Below are 12,358 nucleotides of genomic sequence, written 5' to 3'. Positions count from 1 at the left end.
AATGGTTATGGAATTAGATGGAAAGTGTATATTTGAGTTCTTGAGATTATGGGTTACGATTTCCGCCAAATATTTTCGGAATCCGGGCACGTGATCCCGGGGTAAATTTTAGAAATATTATCATTTTGGGTTGGGTAATTAATTTAATAGCCTAATTTCGAATTATTGAGCATGTATTAATTATTTTTCACAACATTTGGATAGTTTCGGAATTTTCGGCATTGAATTGAGACTTTAACGCGACGTTGTGATCGGGAAGTGAGCTTTGACATAAGGTAAGTCTCTTGTCTAACCTTGTAAGAGGAAATTTACCCCATAGGTAATTTAAATTAATAATTATTGCTAATTGTGGGGGCTACGTATGCACGAGGTGATGAGAGTCCGTGCGTAGCTACTAATATTGCTAAATTCTGGGTAGTTTAGGACTCAAATCATGAATTACTTGTGATTAATAACTTAGTATTTTCTTATGGAGTTGATTCCTTTAGCCTATATTGATTATATCAAATTATTTAAGGCTAGATGTGAGGCATTCGGAGGCCGTTTCGTGAGGCAAATGTGTGTTGGAGTAGAGAGTTGCTCGGATTGAGGTAAGTAACAGTTCAAAATTTAGTTCTGAGTGTACGAAACCCCGGATTATGTGTCATGTGTTTGGTTTTGAGGTGATGCACCTGCTAGGGGACGGGCGTGTGGGCGTGCACCCTATGAATTGTAGCTCTGCCAATTCCATGGAACTGTGTAGATTAATAATCTGCAGTTATCCATATATTTTCCACGTATAAGAGACACTGAACTGCAAAACATGTTAGAAATCATGTTTAGACCATGTGTTGACACTGTAGGGACCCATAAAGGTCGTGTACATGTTGAATTATCTGCTAAATTATTATTTTGTACTCAGTCATAGTTTTACTTGCATATTACATCTCATTCTCTATTGTTCATTATTAATGCATTATATCATTGATGTTTGGGCTGCTTATCATGATTTTTGAGAGCCCGAGAGACTAGAGAGGTTGATGATTAAGTGAGGCCGAGGGCTTGATTGTGAGGATATATATGGGATAGGGCTGTATGCCGCCGCATGTTTCACTGATATATGCCAAGATCGGCTTGTTATAGCGCTTGGGCTGAAGGAGGCCCTCCGGAGTCTGTACACACCCCCAGTGAGCGCAGGTACCTACTGAGTGTGAGTGCTGAGTACTGAGTGCCGAGTGCTGAGAGATTGAGAGGAATGATTGACTGTGAGGAAAGAGTGATTGTGAGGTTGGATTGAATGAGAGGACTGAGTGACTGTTGCTCTGAGAGGATGCATTAACTTCATCATTATTGCAGTTTAGCTGTCATATATCACTGTATTAAAATTTCTGAGAGATATTATCTTCTGTTTCAGTTGAACTTGACATGAATTAACTGTTTTGGCTGTAATTGTCGAACTTGAAAGCATGCCTACCTTCCTATGTTGAAATTTCTATAATTGAACATTAACTGTGAAGCTCGTCATTACTTTCAGCTCTTTATTTAGTCTTGTTACTTACTGAGTTGGTTGTACTCACGCTACACCCTGCACTTCGTGTGCAGATCCAGGTATTTCCGGACATGGTGGGTGTTGATTACATCGCACAATTGATCTTTTGAAGATTCCAAGGTAGCTGCCCGGCATTTCTCAGACCTTGTCTCTCCTTCCCTATCTTTCCACTTATTGTATTTAGTTTCACACTATCATAGACAGTATTTTTCGGGCTCGTGATGTATAGTTGCTCATGTACTCTATGGCACCCCGATAGTTGGGAACTTTCGCGTTGTGTTTTGGGTTTCTATCTCGTTTTTATGAGAACTTTCATTGTTTAAACTGCTTTAATTCGTTTTCTGTTAAAAGTGTTGGAAATTTTGTGAAATGTCAGTTTGCCTAGTACCACATTAGGTGCCATCATGATAGGTTAGGAATTTGGGTCGTGCCGTGTGATTCTTGATATATACGAGGCGGTACCTCGGTTGTGATTCTTATTATGCACGAGGCGGTACCTCGTTGTGACTCATGTTGTTTATCTCATGTTGCAAAGAGTTTTTGGTGCAAACACTTCTTGTTGTTATGTTCTTCATTGTTATATCAGCTATTGTCCGTATATGATCATTGTGGTTTTCTTTAATTGATTCCTTTATGTTATGACCACGCTTACGAAATTCCAGTATTAGTTCCTGTTGTTAACTTATTTCGCATCAGTGAACCATCCACACTCACAAATCATAAAATATCAAGTGAACCTATGGGGAGTCTCAAATTAAGGAACGAACTGCTAGAATTCAAAATGACCGATTAGGTAGTTGCACATACTTCTTCCACAACCCCTCGTTTACCATTCAAGAACGCATGTTTTTAGTGAGAGGAAATGTAATGCTAGATTGCTTATTCGCGAACAATTCACCTTATATTAATTGTTTAATATTTTTCACCAAGTTTTTTTAAAAAAGTAAATGGCTCGTATTGAGAAAAATAATTCAGAGCGACTAGATGAGCTGAGTTAATTAAGAGAGAAAAGACATGGCAATAGAACATGTTGATAATTGACAAAATGATCTCACAGAAGTTTTTGTTTTATAACAAAACAATGTGCAATAATAATCTAACAATTCAACCAAAAACCTTAAGATGTTGAATGGATTAGTTAATGACACATATAAATTCATTTGGAAACCCTTATTTAACTGATAAAGAAAAAGTGGATCCTCTAATAATAGATCGTAAGCTATAAAATAAGAAAATCAGAATGTTGAATAAAGCTTTCGTTATGCCTTGCATTTGTCTTATCATAATATTATTATTGAATTGAAATTACAAATATAAAGTTATTCCCATACGCAAAAAATACATATGCAAAGTTACCTTACTATGGGGGAGAACAGGATACATCTAAGGATTTGGGATTAGAGTCATCACTAAAATATCCATCATAAAACATCTTAGATTCACAATAAAAATCTGGTACTCCATCTCTACATCTTCTCTCCAATTCCGGCTGAGGAGTATGATCTAAGCCTCTTGTTACTGTTAAATAATCAACACATTCCCAAACACAATTTTCTTCTACCGATGGAGGGTATGTTTTACAATTTACTAAAGTCATACACGTTATGAAGAAAAATACACAAGTCTGCTTTAATACCCTCATCTGCTTACAAACCAAATGTGTTTATACTTCCTGCAAAGATAACAATAATCCAATAACGTCAAAAACTTTGATAAGCACCCTTTAATTTTAGAATTTATATAAACTATAATATTAATTGTATCAAAAGTTGTGCCTTCGATCGTGTACATATTTTACCACATCAATGTAGTTATTGTGCTAAACTTGTAAAGCATTATGCATTCAAGAAATACTCTCAAATATAAACAAACCATATCGATGCTCACTTTTTTAAATAAAAATAAAAATAAATAAGATCTTTGCAATAAAGCACGTGGACAAGCTTAATTTTGGTTCTTGAAGTGAAATCTCAAATTGTTTCACTCGCTCCCGAATGTCATCGTTGCTCTTATTTTAGATACACGTTAGAATAAGTGATGTGGCAATTTTGCTATTGCATCTGTATATATGCGAAATTGCAATGTGCATCTTTTCACATACTATTATTGTATATGAACTGAAAATTCCGACTAGAAGACATTTTCAACCTACAAAATTCAAGAGTAAGGAAATGGTGATTGTTCCAAATATAGAATCACAGTGTTAAGAAGCAAACACAAACAAATAAATAAATTAAAAGGAGAATAAAAATATTCTTGCTTACCCCTTTTCTTTTGCTAGCACAATAACGTTTTACCTTTTCCCAAGACAAGGCTGTAGGATTTAAATAAATATATATTAATTAATAGTATTTAGATCTGTAACGCTTGTTATGGATGAACATACATTTCATTCATTTTAAAGGCTGAAAAAAGTACATATATTCAGATGCATCGATCGCTCGGTCTCTTTTCACCCTGGTTGTTTCAGTAGAGACATTAATGAAGTCTCATTAATTAATATGAGAAAATATTTGTAGACAGTTCATTAATTGTATTGTCAAAGCTTATAGCCTTTTTGCTAATTAAGAATTAGAGAAACCTTTCTGTGTGGATTTCATGATCATATGTCAACGGAATATGGTAAATAATAATGATGTTGCACCTTAGTTCAGGAATTTGAATCCTGAAAAGTTCTAAGATTACTTAATTTATGTTAAGAAACTGTAGCTTATTTCAAATAGATGATTCTTCATCTTTCAAACATATACGGTTAGCAAGCACGTCATTGTCAACGAAAAAAAAAACAATAATTGCACACCAAACAAAGTTTGCTTTTCATTCACTAGCGCTGAATAGATCTGAATTAGTTTTACTTTTACACATCTCAGTAGAGCATTTCGTTTCATGAAGTTGACCAACAATCTCTACCACAAGGGTATGGGTCTATGTATTGATGAAACTCTGCTCTATCAAAGTACCAATCCGCAACGGCTTCAGCGATTGTCTACACAGATAAAATGTTCAGCAATATCTGTTATTAACTCGTAAATTAAAATTAAGAATAATACCCACATAATAAAATTTAAAAACAACAAAAGTTGCATGTATTAATCAAACTTTATATAGTAAAGCCAAAGAAAATTACGTACCTTATTAAGTAATCTTGGAGAGTTAGCACTGAACCAATACCTCGCCGATTGAATTTGACCATGGGAATAACAAGAGGTTATGAAATAACCCCTCGTAAACGAAGGGGTGAGTCCCAAGAATGCCTTCAAGAACTCCACTCCAAAATCTATATTCAAAAACAAAAACAAAATGAAACAAAAAGAATGAAGAAGGCCATAACTTATCTAATTGGAAGGTATGTATTATTAATGCAACCTTGAATAATTATACGCTGGCTTAATGTGCAGTTACTTATATGAACCTTGCAATTCTTCCAGACACGTTGAGGATCGAGATACTCAGGAACCAAAATGTTACTAACCTGGAATTAGTATTTTGAATTATCACAAGGAAAGAGAGAGATTTTAAAGAAACTAAAGAAAAGAATAATAAAACTCTTTAAAGGAAAGAAACTAGCATTTGTATCTTCGACCTGCCACAAGTCATACTGTGAATTGATTATGAAAAGTAGAGTCTGAACGTATGGAACAACGTTTCGAGGGAAAAAGCACTGTAACATCATTAAGGAAAACTAATGTTATTAGAGGGCAATAAAAATATAGCATAAGGAACTGTTTTTTGTTTCCAAATTAAAACATAAATTCTTACCAGACTTGGTTCCATTATAGAGGTGCAAGATGGAGGCAAATTCTTAGCCGATCCCTTAAACAAGAGGAAATAGAAATATTTTAAAAATGAATTTTAACTTGCAATTACTTATTAACCATATATATCTTACTAAACAAAAAAGACAATGGGACTCACATGTAAAGTAACCACTCTCTTATACTCATCTTGAATATCTGAAGTGCCAGATATTGTCTTGCTGCATAAATCATGAAGCGCAATATAGACATAAATCAATAAGACATCGAAACATCATTTAATTTCTTGAGTTATCCTATAGCAAGAAGAGCTCACGCATTGATGAAGAAGCCTGCATCTGCAACGCACTTTACTCTGGCATCATCTGGAAGGAGAGACTTGAACTTATCGCAATTCAAAATTGTAGCCAATCCGCCAGCTGAAGTTCCGCTTAGGATTGCCTACATATAAAATGCATTTTGGTTTCAAAATTAAGCTAATTGGGAAAAAAGTTGTAAAGTACTATAGTAATTTAGTATGTGACTTGTGTTATACTATATGGGGTTATAAGAGAGCGATATCAGTTGAATCTTACATTTTCAGCCGTTTGCATTCCTTTTCTGGATAAATCATTCATAATGGCTCTGAAGATTCTTGCTCCTCTATAATAAAGTTTGGTATCCTAATGTAGATTGGAAAATATTTCATATCAGAAAAGTTGTAAAGCAGAACAAATACTACTACAATTTATTTTTCAATACTAGGGAAGCAGTACTACTTACAGGATCAACATCGTCAACATCACCTGTGAAGGATGACCCATCACAATATCTGACTCTAACTCTATTCCAATTGTAAAAGTCTGCCAACTCGTACATTCACAAATTAGTAGCCGCTAAAATATGAAGAAAAATGACAAAGCAAGAAAATAGTAAATATGATATAGCTTCACCTGGATTAATTCTGAGATCGTTATGAAGAATCCCTGAAAATCTGACTTGTGGTGGCAGCATCTTTGTGGAAGAACCTAAGACGCTATTTGAACGATTATGGCAATCCGAGATACTAGAGCACCAACCACCGCCCTAATAATTGTAGATTTGGCAACTTGGTTACGATAAAGATGAAAAGAAGATGAATAATAGAAGAATAAGAAGAAGTAAAAGTAACTAACATCAATGGTGATGATCCAGCTGCGAAGTCCGGTGCCATATCCCCGATCAAGATGATATGCTGGGGGACTCCCGTCAAGGCACACTGTTAGTGACTCGAAATCAAATTAAATAATTAGTATACAATTCTGCATGTCATTCTCTTTTCTCTGTTGCTTAATGTATTGTGCAGTCAACTATATTATTAATTGGTATACTAGTCTGCATGTGATTCGCTTTACTCTGTTGCTTAATGTACTTTGCAGTAAATATTATACCTGCGCCTTCAGCAGTGGCGCTGTGAAGTATGGTGATGTTGACCATCAGTTCCTTTTGGGCCATTATAGTTGTCAACATTGCTAGCAAAACTAATAAGTATTTGGTTGCCGTCCTGCAAAATATTCAAATAATTAAGCAGTTGTTGGTTCGTGCTTATAATATTGCATGTGTAAAGATTCGTTCTATTAAAACAACGGATTGCCAAGTTTTAGCTAGTTAAAACAATGAAGAAGAAAAAAGAGTATAAGCCAAAACAAGAAGAAAGAGATGCAAAGAGAAATAGAATGAAAGAATACATTTGTTCTTCTTATAAAGGCTGATCCGAGAAAGCAAGTGAGTGAAATCTTTTCCTTTTCGAAAGAAAGAAAAATTGCCAGTAACTAGAGGTGAATGACTTGGTCTGATAGTTCATCCCTATTTATAATGCCAATGCCAGTAACTATTTTGCTTGCTTCCAGGCTAGGGTTCTAAAATGTAACGAAAATAAAATATCTATGTTGGGAGAATAGCTCTTCTCAAACAAATCACATGGTTTTCCCTTGCCATATTTGGCAGTAGAAATTAATATTTTCCATAACCATCTTCTTTTCTTGGCAGTGAAATTTTTCTCTCTTCACTTCTTTTATCTTCTTCAAACAATCACATGGGTTGCTCTTGCTAATAACTGGCAGTAGAAATTAAACATCCTATAAACTTTTTCTTTTGTTGGTGCTATTTGGCAGAGCAGTAGTAATTATAATTTCCCATAACCTTCTTCTTTTCTTGGCAGTGAATAATAACTCTCTTTACTTCTTGTTTTCTCCCTTTGAACAGTTCACATGGTTTACTCTTGCTATTTGGCAGTAGAAATTAATATTTTCCATAACCCTCTTATTTTCTTGGCATTGAAATCTTTTTTCTCTTCACTTCTTTTATCTTCTTCAAACAACCACATGTATGAGTCAAAATCTTTCTTTTAAAATATTTAAGTCAAGATAATACTAAGGGAAGAGCTCCCAAGTTGTCTTTGTCGAGAAGGTCCAAGGAGCAGCAAAATCTGTGGTCGAAGAGTCGACAAGAGCCGTAGTTGAGGTGTCAACAAGGGACGAGGTCGATGTCGAGTATCGCCGACAGAGTTGTAACGGCTAATTTTCAAGATAAGATATTAAAGAGAATATACTAGTGGGTATTCTCTGCACTTGTACTATTAGGGTTTCTTAGGAATATGTCACATATGAATAGAAAAAAGAGACAATGATAGGGCATGTGATATTCATTTGTAAAGAACACACTTTGACTAAACGATTCGTCTCTCTTGCTAAGATACAAATATCATTTTTTCACTAAGATTCTTAACCATACTTTTCCATCACATCCAAGAGTAACTCGAATATTCAAGGATTTGTCTATCATTCATCCACATATTTCATAATTTATTTGGTGAATCATTTCTCTTATTTTCTTAAATGTCATTTATTGTTGTTCATTATTATTGAATGCTACTCCCTTCGGTCCACAATAAGTGATTTTTTGGCCTTTTTTTATTGTCCAGAATAAGTGATTTTTTCAGATTTCAAGAATGAATTGATTATTTTTTTCCTACATTGCCCTTGAAGTAAATCATGTTGGAATATGTGTTAAGGGTGTTTATTTAAAAAGATAGTAAAGGTTAAACTGGTCAATTCTATTGCTAATTAATGTTAAAAGGTGGATTTCTTAATCCGTATAAAAACATCCAAAAAATCACTTATTGCGGACCGGAGGGAATATATTATTGTTCCTAATTTCTGGAACATTATTAAATATTATTATCAATGTCCGACCAGATACACATGACATTTATTACTTTTTTAATCCTGTCTAAGGATATTATTGTTAGTCAAAATTAACCCATATTTATATAGATTTAATTATTTGAACCAAGATCCGTATTTTTTGGTCAAACACCACATGGGTTACTCTTGCTAATTGGCAGTAGAAATTAAAATTTCCCATAACTTCTTTTCTTGGCAGTAAAAAATAATTCTCTTTACTTCTTTTCTTCTCTTTGAACAATTCACATAGGTTAGTCTTGCCACTTGGCAGTAGAAGTTATAGTTATACGTACGAATGATTTTTATATTAGAAGTGTAGTTTAATATGCTATATCACGTTAGTTAACATTCTTTCGTGATCACCTGTCAATGATTATTACATAAAGTTAATTTAAATTATTGAGTTTAGCTCTCTATACTAACGGTTTAAAAGAATTCTTATATGGACCCAAACGGTAACATAGAATATAAATGAGGTTGTGTAACGATCCAACCGATCGTTTTGACTTTTAGAACCCCGTTTCCCTAAATAAAACTCCTCTTATGTGTTGTTTTACTAATTTATGACTTGCGGGGATGGTTGATTTGGGATTTGGAAGTGTTCGGATTGAAATCGGAGTACTTGGTTCCTTAGTTGGCTTTAAAAAGGGCAAGTTTGACTTTGGTCAACATTTTTAGAAAACGACCTCGGAATCGGGATTTGATGGCTCCAATAGGTTCGTATAATGATTTTGGTCTTGGGCGTATGTTCGAATCGGGTTTTGGACGACCTGGGAGCATTTCGGCGTTTAATAGTAAAAAATCAACTATTTAAAGGTTTAAGGTTCTTTAAATTTGGTTTAGAGTAGGTTTTTGAGTAATTGAGGTCCGTTTTGAATTTCGAACCTGAGAATAGCTCCGTATGGTGATTTAAGACTTACACGCAAAATTTGGTGTCATTCCGAGTAGATTAAGTATGTTACGGCGCGTTCGGAGTAAGTTTGAAGAATTTAAAAATTCTATGTTGAATCAATTTTGTTTGAGGTATGATTCGTAGTTTTGATATTGTTTTACACGTTCCTAGGGTTCGAGCGAATCCGTATTATAATTTCAAACTTGTTGGTATATTCGGGCGGGGCTCCGGGGGCCTCAGGGGTTAACCGGACGAGGCTCAGATCAATTTTGGAAGTTGGAGCAGCAGCTGAAGCTTCCAGCTTCTGCTGCAACCGCACCTGCACTTAGGCAACCGCAGGTACGAGCTAGCAGAAGCGAGCCCCAAGCCGCAGATGCGAGAAAAAGGGAGGCTGGCTTGAACCGTAGAAGCGATCCAGAAAGCGCACCTGCGAGCCCGCAGGTGCGAAGACAGTGACAGCATAAGCGGAAATGGCGCAGGTGCGAAGGGCATCGCCGCAGAAGCGGAATCGTAGGTGCAGTCACACCTCCGCAGGTGAGAAAAAGGTTGTTGGACTGAATGTTAAAAAGGGGCGAGGCTCAGTCATTTTTAGTCCGTATTTCCTCCATTTCTGGGCGATTTTGGAGCTTTTGCGAGGGGATTTCAACTAGCAACTTGAAGGTAGGTTAGTTCCACACACTTTGAGTTAAAATACATAGATTATGGGTAGATTATAACCTGTAAATCTTGGAAATAAAGGGTTTAGATGAAAAACCTAGATTTGTATAAAAATGGAATTTTAAGCACGAAAATGGTTATGGAATTAGATGGAAATTGTATATTTGAGTTCTTGAGATTATGGGTTACGATTTTCGCCGAAAACTTTTGGAATCCGGGCACGTGAGCCTGGGGTGAATTTTAGGAATATTATCATTTTGGGTTGGGTAATTAATTTAATAGCCTAATTTCGAATTATTGAGCATATATTAATTATTTTTCACAATATTTGGATAGTTTCGGAATTTTCGGCATTGAATTGAGACTTTAACGCGACGTTGTGATCGGAAAGTGGGCTTTGAGATAAGGTAAGTCTCTTGTCTAACTTTGTAAGAGGAAATATACCCCATAGGTGATTTAAATTAATAATTATTGCTAATTGTGGGGGCTACGTACGCACGAGGTGACGAGAGTCCGTGCCTAGCTACTAATATTGCTAAATTTCGGGTAGTTTAAGACTCAAATCATGAATTACTTGTGATAATTGTATCCTTATTTGATTAAAGCAATAGAATTTTGTTGCAAATTGTTAGAGAAAATGGTAAAAGATTGAAATCTCATATACTTGAAATTTTGTTCATAATATTTAATTGTTGTAAAAATTTGTATATCCTCCGGCGTTAATCTCATATATATATATATATATATATATATATATATATATATATATATATATATATATATATATATATATATATATATATATATATATATATTCTTAACGGGTTAAAGAAAATGTCATCCTTTCTTGTGGAGCGGGCTGAACGCCTCGGCAATATAGATGCATCTATGGATCGTGCCACAGGCCCCTCGACAGTGTACATGACACTCTGGATCGGGTCATACGACCACAGCGAAAATCGTGCCTAATAATAATAATTACACGATACCTTAATATTTTATTGCAGCTTGTAAAGTTAATTGATAAATTAAAAATTATTGGAATTGAATGAGTTAATTATTTCTGCTGGTTAAAGAAATGTTATTGTTATTCCTATAAATCATGTTGATTTAAATATTTTTATTTTTAATATTATTGACCCTTAGTGAGTGTTAGAGTCGACCTCTCGTCACAACTTCTTTGAGATTAGGCTTAATACTTACTGGGTATACGTTATTTACGTACTCATGCTACACTTGCTGCACATTTTTGTGCAGGTCCAGATATGTCTAGCATCCTTGTGGGCGCAGAGGTGTGGTTAAAATACAGGGACTTAGGTGTGTTGTATTCTATATTACTATCCGCAACCAACAGAGTCTCCTTCAGAGTTATTTATATTTTCCTGTCTAATTTGTAATCCGGATAGATATTGTATTTTATTTTACTCTCTAGTTAATGCTCATGCACTTGTGACACCGGGTTTCGGGAGTGGTTATGGGTTGTTTAATAATTTAGTTGCTAAAATATTTATCACTTACTCTATGAGTTCTATCTTTACTATTTAATTAAAAAAAATTAATTTCAAAAATACTAAAATGGGTAATTAAGTTAATTAATTATGGTTGGCTTGCCTGACAGCGGTGTTAGGCGCCATCACGACCTTTAATGCATTTTAGGTCGTGACAACATGATATCAGAGCACTAGGTTCACTTAGGTCTCACGAGTCATGAGCAAGTCTAGTAGAGTCTTGCGGATCGGTACAGAGATGTCTGTACTTATCTTTGAGAGGCTACAGGGCTGTTAGGAGCACTTCCCTTCTTGATTCCTCATTGTGCGATTCGATTCCTTTGAGGTTTGTGCCTTCGTTTCCTTCCTATTCAATGTTATGCGACGTGAAGCACTTGTTATAAAGTGGGAATCGAGGAAGTTTAATGGTACTACAGATATGGCATAGGGTGTTTCTCCCTGCATATTTGATTGAGCAATTGTTGTTGCCTTGCGGAAGGCTGCTCTGTCATTATAGCTCAGTATTAGTATTACCTAAGGTTTGAGATTTGACATTGATTATTATGACGATTCGTGTGTTGCTATCGCACAGTGTTCATGTAATGGTAGGATGCTTGTCTATGCGTCAAGGCAGTGAATGACTTGAAAAGAGGTTTTACTCGGTACATGATTCAGAGATTCAGTATTTTATTTTCGGTGGAGGACAGGCAATCGGACTACAAGTGCTCAGGTTTGGGTCGATGGGGTAGTGAGACTTGGTATTTTCGAGTGTGGTGGAATTTTCATCTGTGATGTGGTGACGTCGTCCTTGATGGAATGTGTTAAGTTTGCCGGTG

General features: G+C 35.3%; 1 protein-coding gene across 7 annotated transcripts; it reads right to left on the bottom strand.

Moving 5' to 3' along the window:
• Positions 1-2,771: 2,771 nt before the first annotated feature.
• On the bottom strand, positions 2,772-7,525 carry LOC107773427 (pectin acetylesterase 8-like). 7 transcript variants are annotated; one of them, XR_012706183.1, is made up of 15 exons: positions 6,990-7,525; positions 6,693-6,805; positions 6,438-6,520; positions 6,216-6,348; positions 6,046-6,125; positions 5,859-5,945; positions 5,600-5,724; positions 5,444-5,504; positions 5,288-5,341; positions 5,097-5,189; positions 4,895-5,000; positions 4,660-4,805; positions 4,384-4,514; positions 3,793-3,842; positions 2,772-3,200 (listed from the first exon to the last, which is right to left on the bottom strand). XR_012706183.1 is itself a non-coding variant. In XM_075246864.1 (14 exons), coding segments are annotated over exons 1-13 (1,185 nt in total). In that variant the 5' UTR covers positions 6,992-7,525; the 3' UTR covers positions 2,772-3,200; positions 4,384-4,412. The 7 variants fall into 7 exon arrangements, 6 of the variants coding, with proteins under 6 accessions (XP_075102965.1, XP_075102968.1, XP_075102964.1 ...); XM_075246864.1 differs by lacking the exon at positions 3,793-3,842; XM_075246867.1 differs by lacking the exons at positions 3,793-3,842; positions 4,384-4,514.
• Between the last annotated feature and the right edge of the window lie 4,833 nt (positions 7,526-12,358).

The sequence above is a fragment of the Nicotiana tabacum genome, chromosome 23, assembly GCF_000715075.1.
Source record: "Nicotiana tabacum cultivar K326 chromosome 23, ASM71507v2, whole genome shotgun sequence".
NCBI lineage: Eukaryota > Viridiplantae > Streptophyta > Magnoliopsida > Solanales > Solanaceae > Nicotiana > Nicotiana tabacum.
This window is presented reverse-complemented; position numbering and strand designations above follow the sequence as displayed.

Excerpts from the sequence above, each read along its gene's own strand:
- LOC107773427 (XM_075246864.1), bottom strand. Across the intron at positions 5,946-6,045 it reads ATGTTGACGATGTTGATCCT|GATACCAAACTTTATTATAG; the intron begins GTAAGTAGTACT and ends AATCTACATTAG. Across the intron at positions 5,725-5,858 it reads GAATGCAAACGGCTGAAAAT|GCAATCCTAAGCGGAACTTC; the intron begins GTAAGATTCAAC and ends TTTTATATGTAG.